Source organism: Thalia democratica, chromosome 8 (assembly GCF_965202585.1).
Source record: "Thalia democratica chromosome 8, ktThaDemo2.hap1.1, whole genome shotgun sequence".
Classification (NCBI taxonomy): Eukaryota; Metazoa; Chordata; class Thaliacea; order Salpida; family Salpidae; genus Thalia; species Thalia democratica.
The window spans coordinates 35,855,795-35,878,865 of NC_139172.1; the positions used below are offsets into that span (position 1 = coordinate 35,855,795).

At 29.1% G+C, this 23,071-nt stretch overlaps 1 protein-coding gene across 1 annotated transcript; it reads left to right on the top strand.

The window, feature by feature from the left end:
* Positions 1-3,168: 3,168 nt before the first annotated feature.
* LOC145842345 (calpain-A-like) lies at positions 3,169-12,869 on the top strand. The gene is made up of 12 exons (XM_082949771.1): positions 3,169-3,347; positions 3,681-3,842; positions 4,231-4,362; positions 4,644-4,705; positions 5,147-5,281; positions 5,564-5,695; positions 6,067-6,187; positions 7,409-7,497; positions 9,496-9,669; positions 11,854-11,969; positions 12,266-12,390; positions 12,597-12,869. The coding sequence occupies exons 1-12, from the start codon at positions 3,201-3,203 to the stop codon at positions 12,813-12,815; spliced, it is 1,614 nt and encodes a 537-aa protein (XP_082805897.1). The 5' UTR covers positions 3,169-3,200; the 3' UTR covers positions 12,816-12,869.
* Positions 12,870-23,071: the final 10,202 nt, after the last annotated feature.

The window sequence follows — 23,071 nt, forward strand, 5'->3', positions numbered from 1 at the left end:
AAATATTAGTATAATAAACTAGTTGAATAAAAATTTTAATGTGGTCGCGGGCTGCAATTTGCCGACCCCTGCTCTAGATATTTTAAAGTTTTGAAAAACCTCAGTATGACTAAGTATAACTTGGATATTTTGAATTTGTTTTTTTTTAACTCAGACTGACTTGAGATAGTTTTATTTTTTATAAAAAACTCAAGATAGTTTCAAAGTTTTTGAAAGTATTAGGCTAGTTTTTTTCTGGATTTTGAATGAAAATTTAGTTAATTCAATTTCTATATTTTGTTATTTTATAACTAATTGAGTTGAAAATCTTGATTTTTGTTAGTTTTGAAAAGTTTTATTTTTTTTTACGATGAAAAAAAGCAGCAAAGTTTTTTTTTCAATAGAATTTTTATTTTTATAAAATTTTTAAAGAGTTATGTAGAACTTTTATTGTAAGATTATAATCAAAAATTTAACTTGCTAAAAATTTTGTAAAAACAAAATCAATATTTTTTGCATGGATTCTTTTTTAAAACAAACTTCTCAAACAAATTATTTGGTAGGCTAAATTGATAAATATAAGTAAATTTCAGTAACCTAAAACAAATTTCAACAAAAAAATTTAGTGCTTATGTACATTTGTAGATTAACGTTTTTATTTTTAAATTGAATTTGTTCTATTTTTTTATCAATGAGTTTCATACCTGATTAAGTATGAAATTTAGTTTATATTCTGGATTTTTAATTTCAATACAATTTGTAAAACAGTGATACCAAATAAAAAAATTAAAATCCGCACAGAAATTCACAAGTGTGTTTAGATTAGATAAACTTCAAGTGGCAATGTTTAGTATATTGAAACTCATACAAGTTAAAACATCTTAGTTAAAATAAAATTATAACTTAAAGTTTAAAAAAAATATATCTTATTGCTTAAAAGTTAAATTTCTCTTTTCTGCTAGTGAAAGCAATCAAGTTTCGAAAATATAAAATTATAATATAAGTTAAAAAATTGACGAGAACTAGCAATTAACATCTGTCTACGTTGTTAAGGAAAGTGTTTGGCAACCACTAATTAACAATTAACTAATCTTTTGATCAACCACAGGTATTATTTTTAATTTGTATATAATACAACTTTAAAAATCGATGATAAGTGTTGTAACGCCACAAACATCCGTCTGAGAAATCGTTTGAGAATCTTAGGTTGATTGACTGCTTTTTATGAGTATGATTAACCAAAGATATTGTTTTAGCCTAGACTTGATTTTTTTTTAGCTTTCTTATAAGATAATGGGTTAGCTGAAAGAGAATTTGCTTTTGAAATTAGAATACAAATAATATATATAAACACATTGTTAACAGCTAAACACATTTATTCTAGATCATTATAAGCATTGAAAGTCTTACTTTGAAATTTTATACGTTTTTCAATAACTTTTAATCAAGTATAAATGTGCAATAGATAAAAGCTCTTTTCACATAACACAGTTAATGCACTATTTTCTAACAAATGCTTTGCTTAAAGAAAAGTCGTGTTATTTGTCTAAAATTTAATTTTCTACTAACTGTTTGTTTTACTTATATTTACTTAGTTTGTTACACAAAAACTAAATCATGAAAATTTATTTTAAGTTTTCTTGTAGTTGTTGGAAATGTTTTTAAGTTTACTATAATTTAACAAGTTAATCACAATAAAGTAGTTAATTATGTTTTAAAATGTCACAATAACTTACATATGTAAAACAAAAGTTAGTTTACGAGTTAAAAATAGTTTGATGAAAAGGAAGAGAAATTCAAAAAAAGCAAAAGTAAACAATTGTGTTGATGTTACAAACTGAGAGCACTTCACTTTTTAGCCTGTCTCGTAATTTGTAAAAAGCACAATTTGAATTAACATTTTGCCTGAATGTTGCATTGCATTTTGAGCGCTTTTATTTCTTTAATGACAATTTTTGCATGTTTAGTTTATTTCGTTGCATTTAGTTCTTCGTTTTTTTTGTGCGATGAAAAGTTTATAGAGTTATAAAGAAATGCCTTGTTAGCTTTTTGTGGCATTTAACTAAAGTCAGCTGTTTTAATAAAAATTAAGTAAATTGCTTACTTGTGTATGTACAAACTTACACTGAGTTGTAATTTACTATTGACTTGTATTTATAAAAATATTTTTCAGTTTAGTTTTATACTTACTAAAATTAATTAAATTAGTTTTGTTTGTTTGAAATATTTGCCATTTAGTTAAATGATGCCAAGTTTTATAATGTTGAACAAATTTATTTCTTATAAACTTAGTTGAGTTTATGTTTAGCCAGTTGGAAACGTTTCAAAAAAGCATGATGGCTATCAATTATTTTTTTGTCAAAAGAAACGTATTATTAGTATGATCCAATTTAAACTCTAAAATTTAATTTCCAAAATAAAGTTAGTCAAATTCTGCGTCACAAACTTTTAGTTTTAAGTTTAATTATTTGAAATTATATATTTTTGTTTTGTAGTTGTCAAGTATTAAACTAATTAGTATTAGTTTTCAATTTGATACATTATAATTATACCCATTAAAAATTATACCAGTGATTTTAAGGCTTAGTTTATTAAGTTATTAAATTTGAAAAGTAATACATTTTTTAGAGGAATAAAAAAATTTACTGTGGTATTACTAAACTTGAAAATCTAATTTAAAAAAAAAGCTTAAACAATTTTTTCTATACTTATTAAACAGTGTTAATTTCATTTTGTTATGGACAAATTTTGTTTTTAGTCATGTTAAAATTGAAGATTTTTTCTTATTTTTACAATGTTGTCTACAAGTCTAGTTTTTAGTGTACCAGTAACAATATTTGTTGTAACTTTGTAACATTATAAGATACATATAGCTGTTATTCTGCTTAAACTTACAACTTCACTGAAAGAAAAGCAAAAATTCTACACTGAATTTTAGTAAAATATTTTTTGTTTCATTGCTTCTGTTTCCGGGATATATTATAATTTTTCAATCTACCCTATAAAAATTTACACGGAAGTAACTAAGATAATAACTTTAATTTGATTTCCAAAAATAAGTGATATAAGTATGGTTTAGTTAACAAAACTTGTACATTTATATTCATAAGCTACTGTAAATTAGCAAAACAATATTTTGTAAAATTAAATTTGCGAGTAATGTATTTTCTAACTTTTTTTTTCAGACTTTTTAACAACTTTACTACATTAATTGCAACAAAATGGGAAACATACACAGCGATTCCGGAGTGGGGGAATCCCTCATAAATCACGAGGACAAGTACAAAGACGAGGAGCATCCGTCGTCGGTCATTGTTGAAAACACCGACGGTTGGGACTCGATAAAGTACAAGGAGCAAGTCACTTCTGTTAGTTTGTTGAGATTTTTTTTGCGATTTTAAATAGAACTTCACACCGTGGTTGTTTTTACTATTGTTATGCTTTTAAAAAATGTAAGTTTACATGTGTTTTTTGTTAGTTTTTTGTCTTTTATTCAATAAGCAAGCTATTTAAAAAGTTTAAATGTTCATAAACTAAGTAATATCTAACTAAAAAAACTTAACTAGATGAATAACAACTTTAGCTTAAATATGTATAGGAATCAAAAATAACTTAAATTGTATTTAACTTGAAAAATTGTTCACAAATTAACATAACTCCAACTTCTCTATACAATAATTCACCTTGGCTATGTTTACCAGGAGTACAAGAAGTTGAAAGATGAGCTTCTGTACGAGGGGTCGAAAGTGGGCAAGAAGTACGTTTACGTGGACAAGACCTTCCCCGCGTCCAGAGATTCCCTGTACAAACCGGGCATGAAGGTCACGGAAGAGTACGACTACGTTCAGTGGGACAGGCCTCATGTTCGTTTGTGTTATTAATCTTCCACTCACTAAAAGTGTTTTTGTACGAAGTTAAGCATGTCATTATGCTAGTTGGTTTTAAAATTGTTATAGTTTTTATCCATGAATTGCTTGATTAGTTTTTGAAGTTAATCTGTGTTCAGATTTTAGTACAGTGCATTTTGTTTAAAACAACAAATCATTAACATTAAACTGTGGCCATGGGTTTTTTCAAGCTTAATAAACTCAAACGTTTATTAAAATTGTCACACCATCACATAAACTGAGAAACAGTGCTGAGTTTTTATTGCAGTACTAATTATAACTTAACAACAAATTTTTTTTAACATGACCTGTGTATAACCTTTACCACTTCACACATTTGAAAACAAGTTGTAAATTTTCACAGAAACTGAGCTCGCGCCCGTCAATGTTCAGGGAAGGGGTGTCTTCCGAGGACATCAACCAGGGCATGCTCGGCAACTGCTGGTGGCTGTCCTCGTGCGCCTCCATATCCCAGTCCAAACGCAGGATGGAAGTGGTCAGTTGTTTTTACATCTTAAAAAGAAATATTTTTCTGTAGCAAAACTAGGAACTTTATTTTAAATCACAATTAACATAAGTTTGAAAAGGGTGTGTGCTACACAGTTAAATTTGTATTTTTGAAATTATGCAATATTCCCCGCAGGACAGAGCTTCTACATATTTTTCTATATAATTTTCCATAATAAAAACCAAGAACCGTTCTGAGAATGATATGTACTTGAACTAAAACTCGTATATTTAAATTTCATCTATTTTATATTAAAAATTAACCAACAGGTGGTCCCCGCAGGACAGAGCTTCTACGGCGAACCCGGATACGTTGGGGCCTTCCATTTCAGGTTTTTTTACTATTTTTGTTAATTTGTCAATACTTATTATTTTCATTTCGTTTTAGGACAACATATTATTGTACTTTTTTTTTGTATGTTTTCAATATTTTTCATTTTAGGTTTTGTTGGGATTAGTTTTGTGTTAGTTTCGTTACAAACATATCAGTTACTTTCACTTCCTGCAGGGACAATAAAATATTTTTTAACTACTTTTGTTTAATTTCATACGTCTGGTCGAAACTGTATAAATTGTTTGTAGGGACAATGCAGTTTTTGTGCTATTTTAATTATTATTTCAAAATTTAGATTGAAGCTGTAAACACTACTTGCATTACTTATGTTTATATTTTGAAAAATAATTTCAGTTTATTAGCAAAATTGTTTATAAGTTTTATTATATTTAATTATAACAAGTGTTATTTTGGCTACTTCTACTACAAATTGTTTCAGGTTGTGGCAGTTCGGAGAGTGGCACGACGTAATAGTGGACGACAAGCTGCCCCACATCCGGGGAAGGTTGTGTTTCGCCCATTCGACCAACAGCAACGAGTACTGGATCTGCCTGCTCGAAAAAGCATACGCGAAGTTTGTTTCGTTGTAGTTTCTTTTAAATATATTTTGTTCAGCGACTTTCTTTTCGATATACTTCCGCCTTTTGAATATTTTTTATTTAATTTGAAAAATTAGAGCAAATTAGGGGATTTTGTTAGGAATATCAAAGTCCATCAAAAAGCCTTTAAAGTCTTTGAAAATATTTTGACCAAGTTTGTATTTTTGCCTTAGTTTATAATCAGCCTAGCATCTTAATAACTAATTTCTAACTTTTCTTAAACACGTTAGCAAATGAAAACAAGCACCATGGTACAGGTTGCTGGGGTGTTACGCGATGTGCGAGGGAGGGCAGACCAACGAGGCGCTGGAGGACCTCACCGGAGGAATGGCGATAACGTACCGCCTCAAAGACAAGACTCCCGCCGATTTCGAAAAAATTCTATCAAAGTGAGTTGGTGTTTTCGCAATTGTTTGATTGGGTGCAAGTTTTCAAAGGAAACTGCTAGTTGACACGCAACTTAAATCTTGCTCGCACTTAGATGGTCGTTTTTTAAGTATAATTGTAAATTTAAATCAAGTTTATTTTTATTCTACCCATTATAGCATTCATTCTGCGTAGCTTTTAGTTTGAATCACGGCTTAACAGTAATCAATCAAGTTTTAAAAGATTATCTTTAACATTAAAGACTAACTAATAATAATTAAATAAACCTTTATGGCGTTGAGAAAGAAGCTTAAAAATAGTATCAAGTCTGAAAAATAACTCTAAACGTCAAATATTAAAAGTCTTATTTGCAACAACTAAATAAAACGTTCAGGGCGCTGAGAAAGAATACGTTTGTGGCGGCGGGCATCAACGGCGAGGAAGGTGTGAACAATCAGGACAGGAGAACCGGGTTGATATCAGCGCACGCGTATTCCGTGCTCAAGTTTGCCAAGGTCGGTTGAAATTGTATTTGTTGTTTGTTGGTTATTTATTGTTTATTGAACGATGAAAATACGCTCAAAAAGTTTGGTCCAAGGACCTGGTGTACAAAAAAACCTTTTGGTTATCAAGTTGCACACCATAACAGTTAAACACTATATCCAGGACAGTATTATCTGAAGTTTTACTTTTTTACTTAATTATTAAATTAGTCAACTCCTAATTTTTAACTAGGTATACAAAATTGTTTATTAATTTAAAACTTTGTTGTTCAGATGTGTTACAATGGCAATAGATAACAATAAAAATGTTTCATAAATTTAAAATTATTTAGTTTGTATTTATGGTTTTAGAAACTTTATTTTCATTTTATATTGTTAAAACTATGGTTCCATTAACAATTTAAAACAAAAAACTTTTATGTTAAGATGTAAAAATTTTAGTTTATTTTTACCACCGCAGGTTAGTTTAAGTTCACTTTCGTCATCATAAAACGTGATGGCTTCAAGTAGCACGTGAAGTGTGTGCATTGAAATTAAAACTTGATAAACTTTGCGTTGCGTTTAAACAGCATTAAATTGAAATATAATTTTTCTTAATTGTCAAGTTTTTCAAATAGCATAAGTTTAAAGTGCACACTTAAACTGCTACGTAATTATTCTCAATTTTCTCGAGAACAAAACACTTTAAACAGATGACTGTTTCGGCGCGTTTGAGTTTAAAGGCTGTTTTTAATTAATAATTAGGTGCGCTTGATCAAGTGAGGCTTTGATAGTTTTGATTTTAGAATTTATTGTTGAAAATTTAACGCAATAGTATGTTAGATTAAAATTATTTGAAAAAAAAAGAAAAAAAAGAAGTGTTTTAATGTGTGAAAGTATTTTTTATTTTTCTAAAACAAAGTAGTTTATACAAGCAGCCCTGACGAATTTTAGCAATTAATTTAAATTAATGTTTTATGTCAACTGAAAAAAAAGTTTATTTTTAATTTTTCTTTGATCTCTGAAATTGAAATGAAAAAAAAAATTACGATGAATTGAAAATATAATTTTAATTCAGAAACTATTTAATCTAAAAAATTTTTTTTGGTTTTTTACATTTAAATGCCATTTTTTATGTGAATAGGTGCGAAATTAATTGCGAAAATAGTTTTAGACCCAGAAATTAGTTTATCTAGTATTAAATATTTTTTTTGTATTTAAAATTTATATTTTATTTTACTATAATGTGAATAGGTACGTCTGCTGAATGGAAACATTGAAAGTTTGGTGAAAGTAAGAAACCCTTGGGGAAGTTTTGAATGGACTGCCAAATACAGTGATGGGTTAGTACCTTGTTTTTGTATGATTAAATTAATTCATTTTCAGGCGTATTGGTTTTTAGTATTTACTTTTTTGTGTAGATTCAATTTACTTTATGAATTTTTAAATTTGTAAAATACTTATAAAATTTTGAACACCATGTTTATGTTAACTTTATTGCTTGCCTTTTTTGAAAAATGCTCTTCTCAGCTACTTAGATTTAACAATTAAAAAAAGTATTTAAAGATATACATAATAATACTAAGAAACTAAATTTAAAATTCAAGTAGTAATGTATAGTATATGTTTATTGTTTATTTTAAAATGTGTTTTCGTTACACATACATATTCAAGTCTAAATGACGTAACTAAAACAAAAATAGCTTCACTTAATATGTTTAGTGTACTTGACATGAGATAAAAAGGCCATTAAAAACGAAACACAGCATGTATTTTGATGATAAAAATTCCATTAGCTGTTTGTAGTTTGATCTACTTTGACATGATAAGTTTATGTACTTAGTTAAAAGTTTACACAAAAACAACATAAAATGATGTAAAGTCAAGTTTTATTTAAGGAATTTACATTTTAAGAATTCTATATCCAAAAACTTAAAAAAAAGTAAAATCAAGTTTTATTTTGAGAATAATTTACATTTCTAAAATTTTAATATCCAAACGTTTTTTAAAACTTCAATCGAGCTTAAAATTAATTAAGTCATTTAATTTTATAAGCATTATTAATTGAAATAATCTAAATTTAATTAAGTCTTAATAATGGTCTATATTCGCTTTGTCATAATCCTTTTGAGTTTATAGTGGTTTTAATTTGATAAAAAAAAACAAAAGTTTCAACTGTTTGTATTTGTTTTCTTTATTGCATCAAATTGAAATAGGTGTTTAATTACTTGTTTCTTTATTTAATACTTTACTAAAATTAACTTTAAGACAAATTCAATATTTAATTTTATCTATTTTAACCATTGAAAATACATTTTTGAAATAAACGTTTTATTATTTCCTTATTTTACATTTAAAATCTACTTTAGTTTCTCTTGAAGTTCGAGCAATTAAACAATTGGGCTGGTACTGTATTATCGTTTTTTCATCAGTAAAAAACTAAATACTTGAAAAATATACAAAGTTATAGTAAAAACGTTAAAGTTTTTTAAAATTAAGTTCAAAGCAAGTAGCTTCAATCCTCTACTGTAGAGGTTTATTAAATATGTTGTTTTAAGTCCTTTAAGAAATAAAGTATAATAAGATTAAAAGTTTGGCTGGAACTCTTCAAGTCGCTAAAAAGCTTTGCATTCCTTTTAAATTTACTTATTGTACTACAAAGCTGGATTGCTCTTGGTTCAGAAGCGTACTAAAATTGCATGTAAAATAAGTCCACGCGTTTCTAAAAAGTTTTTCATAAAGTCAGCCTGGTTTCTAATTTTTAATTTTTTGTAACTATAAAAGTTACAAAAAATCAGAAGATGTTTAAGAAATCTACAAGGTTATTGCATACTTTAGTTAAAATTAATTTCGGACAACAGATTAATTCTGGACCGATTTGAGATTTATATACAAATCTTGTCTAACTACAAAAGATCACGTGGGTCGGTGAACAAATCAACCAAATCAACCGTCTTCATAATTTTCACTGCAACATTTTATCAGCCTCATATATAAGCCTAATTTTTAATACTTAGTTAAAAAACCAACCAGGACTAATACGTCTTGCTTAAAAAGCGATAGGCGGAGAATTAAAACAAAAATCAAAAAATATTTAATGAACAAAAACAAACAATGAAGGTCACGCGCCTGGGACAGCCAAATCAACCGTTTTCACTTCAACATTTTATCCGCCTCGTTTTTAAGATAATTAAAAAACCAACCAGGACTAAAATGTCTTGATAAGCGATAGGCAGACAATTAAAACAAAATTTAACATTTATTTGAATTTAACAAAATTTAACATTTATCTCAATTTAATGAACAATGTTTAATAAAATGAACAAAAACAAACAACGCAGGTCGCGGGCGTGGGACGCGGTCAGCGAGGCGGACAAGCGGAGGTTGGGGTACGAGGACCGGGACAACGGGGAGTGGTGGATGACTTACGGGGACTTCGTCGGTAACTACGACGACGCCACCCTGTGCACCATGGGCCCCGACTTCGACGAGGACGGCGAGGTGTACGGCGACAGGTTTGTGACGTCATAATGTTCTTGATTAAGAGAAAAATCAAAACGTGTTTTTCGAGTAATTAATTATATGTAGACCAGCGTTCCCCAAACTAATAATCAATCTTGCATTATAACATTAAGATTTATTTAAATCTAAGCAAAATAAAATATCATAATATCGCCTACTTGGCTGAAGTTTAAAAATAACTGCCCCATTCATAAGATTACCATCAACTGCCTACTTACTTACTTTCCTGTAGTATTACAAATTCGAATAGATAACTTTATTAACTAGCTTACCTGTTAACTTCTCGTTCCCTTAGTTATTGCCACAAGTGGCGATTGTGCCCACTTTGGAAGCCCTGATTAATAGAAAGAAAACATCTTAAGTAAGCTAGTTAATTAAGTTAACTATTTGAGTTTGTTAAATTCCGTTAGTTTGTGTGAAGTCAAAAGTGTCTTATTTTTTTATAAGTCTTTGAATTTCTGCTCATTTATTTAAAGCTTTGGTAAATTTTAGATTAAACATTTTTGTTTAAATCTAAGAGTTTATAGTTTTATTTAATTACACAAAATAAAACAAGGATTATAAAAAATAACTGTAACGTTTGACTGAAGTTAAATCAAAAACAGTCATTAGTTGCATTAAAGAACATTTATTACATTATAAGTAAAACTAAATATTTTATATAATTGAAAAATAAGAAATACAAATGATAGTTATTTGAATAGTAAGTATTGGTTTTCAGGTTATTAAGTGTTTTAACTTTAAAAACATCAAAAAAATATTATATTTTATAATCATGTGCTTATGTTCTGTCTCATGTTAGCTATATTTTTAATTGCTGTTTTTTAACTGTCTGTTTTTAAAAGACTTTTTTAGAACATTTTTAGTATTTATAAACACTTTCAAATAAGGTTTTATAATTTAATAAAAAAGTTAGGTTAATTTATTTTTGTTTTCAAACCATTTTCGTTAAAGCCATTTAAAAACAGTAATTGATACTAAATTACATCAACACATGTCGCGTAATGTTATGTAAGTGAGCAAATTATGTAGATAAAAACGCATAAGTAGAAAGTTTAACGACCCATGAAAACACGGCGATTAAATTTTTGTGAAAATTGTTTACAAATGTTTGCTTGGCAAACAAAGTACATAAACGTTTAAAGGAGTGCTGATTTCGCTGCTATTATTATCGCAATTTGCTTTCAGATTTTTAATATTGATGACTGCGTGAATTATTTATGTAATACGCTTCTTTGCTACACAATATTGCTGAAACTGATTTTTGTGAATGCAAATATATATATAATGTTGTATAACATTTAATAGTTCGACTGTAAAGATTTTTGAGTAAACTGCGAACAATTGTTGGTTGTTATAGATTAGTTTGCTACCCACGTTTAGTGAACTATTATTTGTAGGTTAAAGGTTGTATTGTTAATCTAGTTCAAAACTTTAAAGAAAGTTAATACTTGTTTATTATCACGCATAAATGTATTATGTAAATTGATATCAAATAGTTGACATGTGGTAAAATTTATAGCTTTTTGAAGTATAAAGAAAGATATATTAGCAGTTGTGTAGTAAAAATTAAATTTAATTCAAGTCTTTGCTGTGAATGAATAAGTTTGCATTAGTACTTGCAGTTTGAAAAAATGACTGTATGTCATTTGTTTCACTATGTTTTTTTTATAACAATGTAGTACTGGTTAAACTGGTTTTACATACATAAAGTTCACATGTAAAACTCACATGTAAAACTTGCAGTTTTAAAACTTTTTATAAATGAAAATTTTTGGTCAGCAGCAACATTAAATATAAACATAGTTTTGTCTCAGCAATAAAATTTTTATTGCTTTTGAATCGGTATAAAGGAGTTTATTTTTATTCTGTTACTCATCAAAAACTGTTTTATACAGAATTTAATACTTTGTAATTCTCAAAAACACGTTTTTGGAATTAGAAGTTAATTAATTTTTTTAAAACTTAATCTATTTAAATAAGAACTGTCTTACACTTTTATATTAGGACAAAAAGCAAAAAGTTTTATACTAAAACTCTAAATAGCCCATTTGTTTGTTTTATTATATTGTTTAATATGTAGATTTGGTGTTTTGAAAATATCTAATTTGATGCTTTTATATATAAATGGCTATATCAGAAAAAAATGTTTTTTACTGATTTATATTTTTACACAGATGGTTGTTATCAACTATAAGAGGATGTTGGGACAAATCAAACTCTGGGGGTTGCAGAAACAATATGGACATGTACCCGAGAAACCCACAATATTTAATTGAACTCAACGAGCCTGGTTCGAATTTTGTGTTAACTTTAAAAAACAATCATTTATAATCTTTTATCAGTTAACAACTGTTTTGAAGTAAAACTTTACTTTATTTCTCTAAAGTATATAATGTTTATGTTTGATTTAAAGGTTATAAACAGTTTCAGAAAAGTTGCACTATTCACTTAGAATGTATGTATTATTTTTTCAGGTATACTTTAAGCACCAAGTTTTATTCTTTATTTTTTTATGAAATTTACGTCGGCTCACAAAATTTCATTCTTTACTTTTTTTTTAAACCATAAACTTTTATTAACTTCCAGATGATTTCGATCCCGATGAAGATCCGGCCGAAGACGAGGGAAAATGCTCGCTTGTGATTGGCTTGATGCAAAATAAAAGATCCTTGGGCCTCAAGAACGAGTTCATCGGCTTCAACTTGTACAAAGTGAGTTTTTTACTATTGTTTACAATAAAACTAAGAAAAAAAAAGTTTTCTTACTGGTATTCGGTAGTATCAAGATATGTTTGAAAGTGCTTTTTAAGACTTATATTTTCTTATATATCAATAAACATAACAAAACCAAATATTTAAGAGCTCTATTTTTTTTATAAAATCCCCAGTTCCGAAACCGTAAACAATTTCAATCGCAGGAGTACAGGGAGGGCGAGAGGCTGTCTGCTTCCTACTTCGAGAAGTACCGGGAGGTGGTGAGCAGCGGGCTGTACACCAACATCCGGGAGGTCACCGCATCGCTGCAGCTGAGGCCCGGTCGCTACGTGCTCGTCCCCAGCACCTACGAGCCCGGTTGCCACGGCGACTACCTCGTCAGGATGTACACCGAGAAGCCCGTCCACGTCACCGAGCTCTGATCGGCTTTGTGACGTCACAGAAGCTGAATTTTTTAGCTGGATTTTGAATTGAAATTTTGATGCAGTTTTTTTGTAGGTTCAAGTCGTGATTTGGTACTTTTAAAATTTTCGTTTTGTGAAAATAGGTTAAGTTTAGTTTTTACTCGCTAAATGAAAAATAGAATTTTAAGATTTGCGTGTTTGCGGTTCACGAAGATGTTTGAGTTATTCATAAAAGTGTTTTATTTTTCTAATAAAAAATTATAGGTCATTAAATAATTATAGTTTTGTAAATCTGACCTTAGACAATCGAGTGACTTTGTTTTCAAAAGCTGTGAGTTTAATTTTTTGTGCTGCTTTTTTTCACTGCACAACTTTTTTATACTAAGTTTTGATGGCATCTTCAATTTTGTTTAAGATTTTTTTGTTTTATTGTCGTTTTATTTCCATTCCTTTAATTGTGTATTTTTGTTGTTTTACAAAGACTTTTTTAAAGGTTTAATTTACAGAATCATTGAAATAGTTAACTTTTATTTTTGTTAAAAGCTTTTTAGAGGTTTAATAAAGTCGTACAACTTCTTTTAAGTTTTTATTTGTATATTATTATTTTTTTTAATTATAAGGGCTATCAAATTTTTATTACGAATACATTTATTTAATTATACGTACAACAAAAATTAATAATAAAAGTAATTGACTAGTCAACACACATATTAATAACAACTTAGCAACTTTAATACTTATTTCTTTACAGTTTCCATAAAGATTTACAGTTACATAAAAAACGTTTATTTTACCTATAATTAGGTACCTTTAATTCTATATAATAAAACTTAAAAGCGTGAATGGTCATAATTTTGCTCTGTCTAGTTCAAGGTTTCCAAACTTCTTTCCACAGTCGCTTACTCGACAGAATTTTACAAAATAGTCGCTTGTATTGTTAAGTATCGCCTCCACTGATTAGTTACCTATTAATTTTTAAGCCACCTTACTAGTTATTACCCCTTTATAGTCAAAATCTCCCCAAGCCAAAATAGTCGTTGGGAAACCGTGATCTAATTCAATCTCTATTGTTATTACCTGTTGTAGAAATTTGTTGTTATTTTTGAGTGAACTTAAAAATTAATTTTAATAAGTTCTAGTACTTATAGCTTCTTAGAATTTAACATTTCTTCAAATCATAACATCCGAAAATGGGCGAAACCCTGCTTTAACTAAATGTGAAAATAATGATTTTTTGAATATATCGGTAAAAGCTGAAAGTTACATAGTTGGTTTTATAACTATATGTTTCAAATAATTTATAGTTTGAAAATCATTATAACAAACCTTCCTTGGCGTTTTAAGTTAATCTTTAAAAAACTATATTTTTTAAAGGCACTATAGTCTTATACTTATCAGTAAAACAAAATTTATCACAAATGTTTTAAAACCATTTTAGTAAAGTATTCTGGAAAATTACAAAAAAATTGGCATAAAAGTTGTATCTTAACAACAAAGCTTCTTAATGTAATGAATATTACTCGCTTGAAACTTTCTTAAGGTAATTTTTAATAGACGTTACTTGAAATTATAGTACAAGAACAGCAAAAATGTATGTTTTTCAATGAGCTATGTGTAAATATATTTGTTGAAATTCTTTCGATCAGTTTTCATTGCCAACAAGTAAAGGTTTAAAAAAAAGATTGTTAACTTTAAACTTTAGTTTAAATTTTTGAAGAACTTGAACATTTTCCTAACCAATAAAAGTTTTTTTATATAAGATATTTCATTTAAAAATCTACTTGTTTTAACTTCAAGTAAAACTGTATTCAATGTATATCATCAAATAAAAAAGTTAACACTTTTAAGCAATTATTTGTTCATTATATTACAAAAGTTGATTAAATAAGGGCATGAAAATAAGCTGTTACAATTTTACCAATACAAGGGGACAACTCTAAAATTGAGCTTTTATTTTGAAGAAAAAAGGTTTTTCACTATAAATAAGTTTTGTTTTAACTTTAAAAGATTTCAGGTAAATGTTTTGTTCGTTCTAAAAAATAATATTCATTTTTTGCGAATTTTAGTTGTAAGTTAATGTTTTTTACAGATGAATCATAAAAGTATAAGGTGAAGGATTCTACAGAATCTTTTATTAGCACATGTATACATACATAATGTAAACATACATATGTATGTTTAGTATGTGTGGATTTTAGCTAATTGAAATCTAACAACTATCGCAGAAGGCGGTATAAAATACTTTATTAACTATTATTTATACTAACACCCTTCTAAAATTTTCCCATTCAAATATTTGCTTTATAATAACACTATTCTAAAATAAAACTCTAAGAAAAAAGTCTACTAGTATATGTTATAAATTTTACGTCTTTACACTTAGTCTGTCAAATTTATCGTGTATACTGCGAGTCATAAATATTAAAAACGAAATAAACAAAGCCAATAAAATTATTTAATAATTAATATTAAATTAAAATAGGTTCATTTATCATTAGAAAGAAATTAGCATCGGTTGCAGGTGACAGGACAGTATTTCGTCATATAGGAGGAGTATTTTCCTTCACACAACCCAAAAGTTTTCCACAATGGACAATCTGCCACTAGATCTTTGCAGTCTGTTAAATTTATTCATATGATTACTATCGGTTTGAGTCCATCAATTAAAATAAACTATTTATTTTACAAAAATAAACTTTTAAATTGACTAATCCGTTGCTAACTTAAGAAGCTCATAGGACAATTACTGAAAAAGTTTAAACTACAGCATTCATTGTTTACTTTACAATTAAGCAATTTATCAGTTGAGGATATTAATATATTTTTCAATAAATTAAAGTTTTTGTCTTCTCAGTAAAAGTCACACCAGTTTAAATTGAAATGTAAAAGTTTAAATATTAATTAAGGTTTTAGATTTTAAATAAATACATGCTAACCTAAATAAAACTAATAAAATTATAATTTATATCTTGGTAAAATTAAAGCGTTTTTTGGTTATTTATTCTAAGATGCATAAACAGTTTTTGTAATTTACTCAACAAATGGTTCAAAAATCAGGCAACCATTTGTTGAACAATAAAAGCCACCATGCAACCGACCTGGTATGCATTTTTGTCCGGGACCATTTTCGTTGTCGGCGCATTCTCCCTTGCATTCGAACTTCTCGCACTTGTAGTTGTTGGGTCCTCCGCACTCGCACAAGCTGCCGCAACCCTCCTCAAGTATGGAGGTACCTTGGAAAAATTTCACATTGCTTCAAAGTATTTTGCTTAACATTCTAGCGGGTTAGTTTATGATAATATTTTGTTATTTTACGAAAACTATTATACGAAAATTTTCACGTAACAGTTTTGCAAATCTCGTTGTTAACACTTTTGTTACAGCTTGTAAATTCAAAAGTTGCTTACCGAAGCTAAAACTTCGTGCTTACTAAGTTTATAAAGACACTGAGATAGTCGGTACATGTTAAGTAAATTAAGCTTTTAAAGTAAAAATGTTTGTACCATATACTTTTAGAAAATAAATAAGCTTTTTATAAGAATATTGAAAACATGCTTAACCTTTAATTTAGAATTTTTTTTTTTCAAAAAGAAATGCAAATATCGGAATTTTATTGATACCCAACGCAAAACTAGTTAAATTTTTACTTCTGTTGTGAATTTCCATACCTTGTTTGATGTAGCCATACTTTTTGGTGAAACATCCGCAAGTGCTTTGTTCGATGCACTTTCCATCGTGGAATACAAAACCTGATTTGCAGATGCATCCTTCTTCGTCGGGAAGGTTACAACTGTGTTTGTTTATGTTTTACTTAATACACTTTGAACTTGATATTTTATGTTATATAAATCATTTACTTTACATTTGTAAAATATATATGTTTATTTAACTCGTATAGATTTTGTATTGCATTATGCGTTGAAAAATACATTTAACTATATCTATTGTTTAAAAATATAACTCAACAATACAAATTAAGTAAAATAAATACCAATTGCATGTTTAAGTCAAAAACTTTCTATTACTTTACAGAGACAATTTAAATGCTTTTAAAATACGAAATTTGTCTAAATACTTATATGCAAAGAGTATTTAGATACCTAATATTTCTTGAAACTACAAAAAAATAAAAACAAATAACGTTACTATTTTTATTCTTTAAAACTAGATATTTTATTTTTGTATAAAACTTTAATACTTTTAAAAGCTAAAAAAAAACTTTTACAAGCTACACTTAAAAGAGACAAAACCATCAAGTATTTTTTTATCTGTATATAAAAAAAAACAAATAACGTTGCAGGCGCGTTGGGGTTCATGCAGGTGGGAGGGCAGGCGGAGGAGCAACCGGAGTAGACGGAGTTCGGGGGGCAGGTGGGGTGGGGAATCACCGAGGAGGGGAGCTGGGTCCTCCAATCGCAACTCATCGACACTCCGCATTTCCTCGCCACCATTTGCAGCATCTGATTGGTTGAAAGTTTTAATATAAGTAAATTTTTTTGACTGAAATAATCTAGCTATTTGACTTTATACGCTTTATATAAACAAAATAAAAACTGGAGTATTTAGTTATAAAATGTAGTAAAAAGTTAATGTTTTTTTAGCACTATAAATAAAAACGTTTAACAATAAGTTTATACTTATTTTGTTTTGTTTAGCTACAAAAAAAAATTTGGATCAATTCGTTTTAATTTATAACCTTAAGTTTTAAATTCACTCTTACAAAAATCTGAACACTATAAATAAATACCATTAGTTTAAGACAAACCTGAGACAGGACTTGGACGTCGCCTTCGGTCAGGCACATCTCGTACAAACAGTCCTGGTACAAAGCAGCCCTATCTACGACTGTGCACCTGCTGAAGGGTCCGTCTTGCCACGTCAGCGCCCCACAAAACTCATTACTGCCCCTGAAAATATTTGAAAAAAGTTTTCAGCTTGCGTTTGATAAGTTTAAAAACAGAATTATTAATAAACTAAAATAAAGTTAGTTTGGTTAAATGTTTAGATAAAAAAAGTATTGCTTGTATAATGTTTCTTGTAGTTAGTATTTTCATTACACTGTACTGTTTGTCAACCGATATTAATTCAAAGTAAACTTTTAAAGTAAACTAAATAGTTTTATTACAACAAGTGTTTTTACCATTTATCTTGTTGCTCCGGTGTGCACGGGTTGCTATTGACAACCGGAGGTTCCGGGTTGCCGCAAGAACCCACCTGGTAACTGGTTGCAAAAGTGTTCACGTCACCTTGCTGGTTTTCCGCGGAATCAGTCAAATCGTCGTCAGGGTTGTTGTTGTAGTTTCCACACAAGCCTGACACCTGGCGTTTAAAAAAAGCTCAATCAACAAACATTAAAACGCTTTAGTTCATTATTACTAACTAGTCTCATTGTTTCCTGATAAAATTTAAAATAAACTATTCAACAAACACCTTATCATCTATTTATTCAAATAACACTTTAATTTTTATAATTTAAATTAAACAAACTTTGTTTTTGTAGTATTGAGGCACGGTGACCGATATGACAAAGCTCAAAAACTCTACTGTCACTGAACCGTAACCGATGGTGACGCCTTTGTGTGACGTAGAAATGCTGATTGTGTCGTCATTGTAAGAGTGCACTGGTGTTTCCGCAGTCTCGAACAATCCAGTGACCTTTATAGTTTTTTTAAGCTAATAGTATTAAATTGGGTTAATAAGAACTTAAACTAAAAGTAAGTTAAGTCTTTAGTTAAGGCTTTTTGATTTTTGTTTAGAATGTGAAACATTTGGTAAAAGCTATTGAGTTTGGAAAAGTAAGAAAAAAATAGCTTGTAGACCATTTTTTACCAACTACGTAAAAAAGTAGTCTTAGAAGCCACTTTTTACTTTGAGTATACATGAGAAACAATTTCGCTCATGAGAAGCAAAATGTGTCAATAAAGTGTCTTGAGAGAAAGTTAAAATCTTAAAACTAAATTTAAAAAAAGATTTCTAGTCTAGCTATATTATATAAGTGCTATAATAACGAAACATTTAATTTGGTAAAACGGATAAACATCAAACATATTTTAACTTACGTAAGCGTTTCCGTTTCCGCCGCCTTCCCTGTTTATCTTGATCGTGACGTTGGCATCCCTTCTGACGTCATAGATTTCGAAAATGGCCGCTTTCAGGTAGGAGACCCTCGTGTTTCCGTTCCTGAACTCGTTTTCGGCGCTCAAGCGGAACCTCTTGCCCGGTGTGACTTCATGATTGTCGGTGGAGGCCAGTTGGTAGGTGCAGGTGCCCATGAAGTCGAACTTGGACCCGTCGAAAGTTACGTAATGGGGGTCGCCCCATCCGTAGCAGTTCGCGTATTCTGATTGGTTTGTTTGATTAGAAAAAAAATCGTTCTGTTTTTTTTTTCAAAAGTAAATTAAAAAGAAATGAAAAGTCTTTACTGTTATCTATATTCAAGTTTTGTTTTTTGATCAATTTTTTTAAAAATATTCTAGCCCTATAAAGTTTATGAGGCTTACTTATTTACCTACTAAATGATTTAGCCCACGTACCTACAATTTCTTTTTAATTATTAACTTGTATACTTTTAAGCTATTTACTACTGTTAAAATAAACTTCTTTCTATTTCTTGGATACTATAAAGCTTATCGTAGGCTTTAATAAATTAATTTAAAACGTACTTTATTTAGCTTAGAACTTAGTTCAACTGCGTCACAATACCTTGAGGTGCGCACTTGTATGCGTCATCGATCAGCTGACAAGTTTCGTCTTCTTCACACTTGAGGTCGGTGCAGAGCAAGTTTCCATGGGAACAAGAACAAGATTGCTTGCATCCCTCCGTGACGAAAGACTCACCAGCCTAAATAGTAAAAAAGACTTTCTTGACGAAAAACTTAATAAGAGACAGAATAGTAATTCGTAATATTATTTTTGTTAATGCTGCTTTAAAATCAATAAATACTAGTTACACTTTAAATCTTAAGTAACTTAGTAATGTTTTTGAAACAATAAACTGCTTTTAGATTTATCTTTATATAATAAACCGCTTTATTTAAACATTTATAAACAAACTTTGAACGTTTTTTATTAATTTTAAGCAATATTTCAGTTTCTTTAATCTTTATAAACTATACAGGAAGTTGAGTTTACTTTAACTAAGATTTAATTGCTGTCCTTAAAGAGAATTTAAGCTGACTTAAATTAAACTAACTGTGTAATACTTCCCATCATCATCTTTGCAGCCACATTGGCTCGTGGGAACACATTTGTCCCCTGAAAGCACGAAGCCATCATCGCAAAAACATCCTGTTTAAAATTGCGTGCTTGGCGTTACAAATTACTAACAAGAACCAAAACGTTTTAATTTAATTTTACAGGTAAACGAATAAAAAACATCTACAAGCTGTTTTAATGTATCAACTACTTTTTCAAGCTTGTACTTTAACAAACCTTCAACAGGAGGCAAATTGCAGTCTAAAGCTTCCAGATCAACACAAGTTTTGGGGCAAGCTGTTCCCTCGATCGCATAATGTGAATTTGGCGGGCAATCAGGAACTATAACAATTATTTGTATTAATAATAACTCAAACTTTTACTTAAATTGAATGATTTTTTCTGATAATGAAACTTAGTTTTTTTTGTAAGACGAATGTAAGTTAAGCAATGTTTATTTCTAAATCTAGAACAACTTTTTTTTTTCTAACCAATAGCGACGTCGGTTTTCAGCCTCCAATCACCGATGGGTATTTGCAGCTGCCTGCAACTTTCCGTGTATGACGTCACAGTCTGATCGAGAGCCTCCGCAGCGCCTCCGGTGACGCACATGTCGACGACACAGTTCTATAATTAAACATAAAAATAGTTAGATATATAAAAAGAAATTGTCCAGTAGCTTTAAATGAACGAAAAAGTATAAAAATTTAAAAATTTATCTGAGTATCTTAATGTCTAAAACCTTTAACTGACAAGAAAAGTCAACACTTTTAGGAAACTTTAAAACTTAAAAATATCCTCAAACCTTTATTGGTTCAACGGCACTTATAGATCTCCTGCATTCTTTAAACATGTCATCATTTAAAATGTTGCATTTTTCTTCGTATGTCTTTCTTTCGAAACACTCATTACTTACTTCTTTTCCGTAAGAACATCTGTAATAGTTTACAATAAATCAGAAACTTAAATTTTTCAGAGTTTTGAGCGCTTAAAATTGTAGGATTAAGTATTTGGCTTTTTAGCTATTGTTTAAACTCACAAGCATTATAAGCAAAATGAACAATAACAACAAAAAATTTCGTTTCAAAAAGTTATACTATATACATTGTTGTGTTTTGTTGAAAGTATTTCATGAAATTATCAAAAAAATTTATTTTTTTATACTGAGTTTTAAAATTTTCTAATTGTTGACAAACAAGTATTTTTTTATGATAAACTTTACACAAATTAGTTAGTAGAATTTTGACTAACAAAAAATACTGAAATACTTAGTCAGGCAAATTAAAATTTTCTAACCTCGTTTTATCTCCTCCACTAGTTTGAGAATCACCAAACTGATTTGGAGATACCTGCAGATTAAGTAAAAGGTGATCTAAAAAAAAAAAAACGAACTTGTTTTAAAGGTCATGAATAAAAAAAGCAAATCTCACAAAATTGAATATATTTAACTTGAATAACTGAATAAATTTTAGTTTAACTATATAACTAATTTAAAAAAAAATGAGTAGAATAACTTACTAATTGATTTGGGTTGCTAGGTAATGTTAAGTCGTTGTTAGGGTTGCCGTCCATATTACCACAGAGACCTGACACGTGTCCACCATACGCGTTGGCAAGACGGATCTTGAAAACTGAATTCCCGTCATAGTACACCGTCAGACCGATGTTGGTTTCTATGACAACGTTACTCCCACTAAGACGAATCGTTATTTGGTTGCTTGGAGATGAGTAAGGAAGGTTTACTTTTTGACCAGCAACCTAAAAATTTGTAGATTGGTTAAAAAAATTTAACTACAAAAAAAGAAACTTTGAAGCTTTTGTTTAGTTTGAGAATTAGTTCTACAACTTGAATCCGGAAGTTTACAGGTAAAATTTTAGATATAAGATATAGAAACTATAAAAAAAGGTCGTTGTATCTAAGTTAGACTAATAACTAACTATGACATTCCTTCCTTTTCGTATGTTGACATTTATGTTTTCAAATTTGATGAAGGCTTGTTTAAACCATGAAACGCGAGTAACTCCGTACCTGTACTCATTCTCAACCTGTTTATTTTTAAAACTTTCTGGTTAACGATGACTTGTTTTCATAAACACTATTTAGTTTAGTTTCATGTTTCGTACTTGTTTACGACCAATCAGGACTTCCTTTTATGATCGCCACTTGGCAGAAAGTTTAAATACAATCGATTTGTTTTTAAATACCGCCCTTTTACTGTTTAATTAATAGTTTACTTTTTGTATTTTTACTCGTTATTACCCCTGACAGCTAAACTTGCTCCCAAGGGGACGATCTCACCAACTTTGGGAAACTCTGCATTAAATCCTTTTTTTTTAAATCAGTAATGCATTGTTAAGCTTTCAATAGTGCGTCTAAAATTTAGAAACAAAACGAATGTAGAATACAAACTTTTGTTAAGATACGTTTTTAATAGTTACAACAACCTGCTAAACTTTAACAAATTAAAAAAGTTGTTGTAAGCCGTTGAAGCTAAAAAGTTTTTTTAGATATCTTTTGTTTAACCTATAACAACGATTTTCAATCAGCAGTAAAAACTTAATTACAATGTTTTATTTCTACTTGTAAGAGACTCACCATTAATAGTTTAAATCAAAAATAAAATTACTCTCATCTTGAAACGAACTTGTATGTGAAAGTCCTGCAGATCGAACTTGTCATTTAGTTCGTAATCATCGTTGACTCCTTCTAGATGAGTTTTTACAAAATCGTACACGCAGGTGCCGTAGTAATCGTAATACTTGCCGTCGAAAGTGGTGTAATGGGGATCTCCCGTACCTCGGCACCACTTGAAGTTCTTGAACCCTTAAAATTATGGGATGTTTTGGTTAATGAGATCTTTTAAATGTTTTGATAGATGCTCAAAAATTTATCTAGTTTTTAAAGATATTAAATTTCTATTGAAACAAAATTTTTCAAAAAAAAATAATTCTTTAGAAGTTTCGAAAGCCTATGGTTATTGCTGTCATAAACTTTTATTTACGTTTGTTTTGGTAAAAATTATAATTTCTTTGCTTTAAAAGCAATACCTTAATTGTTTACAGACTAATAAAGAAACTAT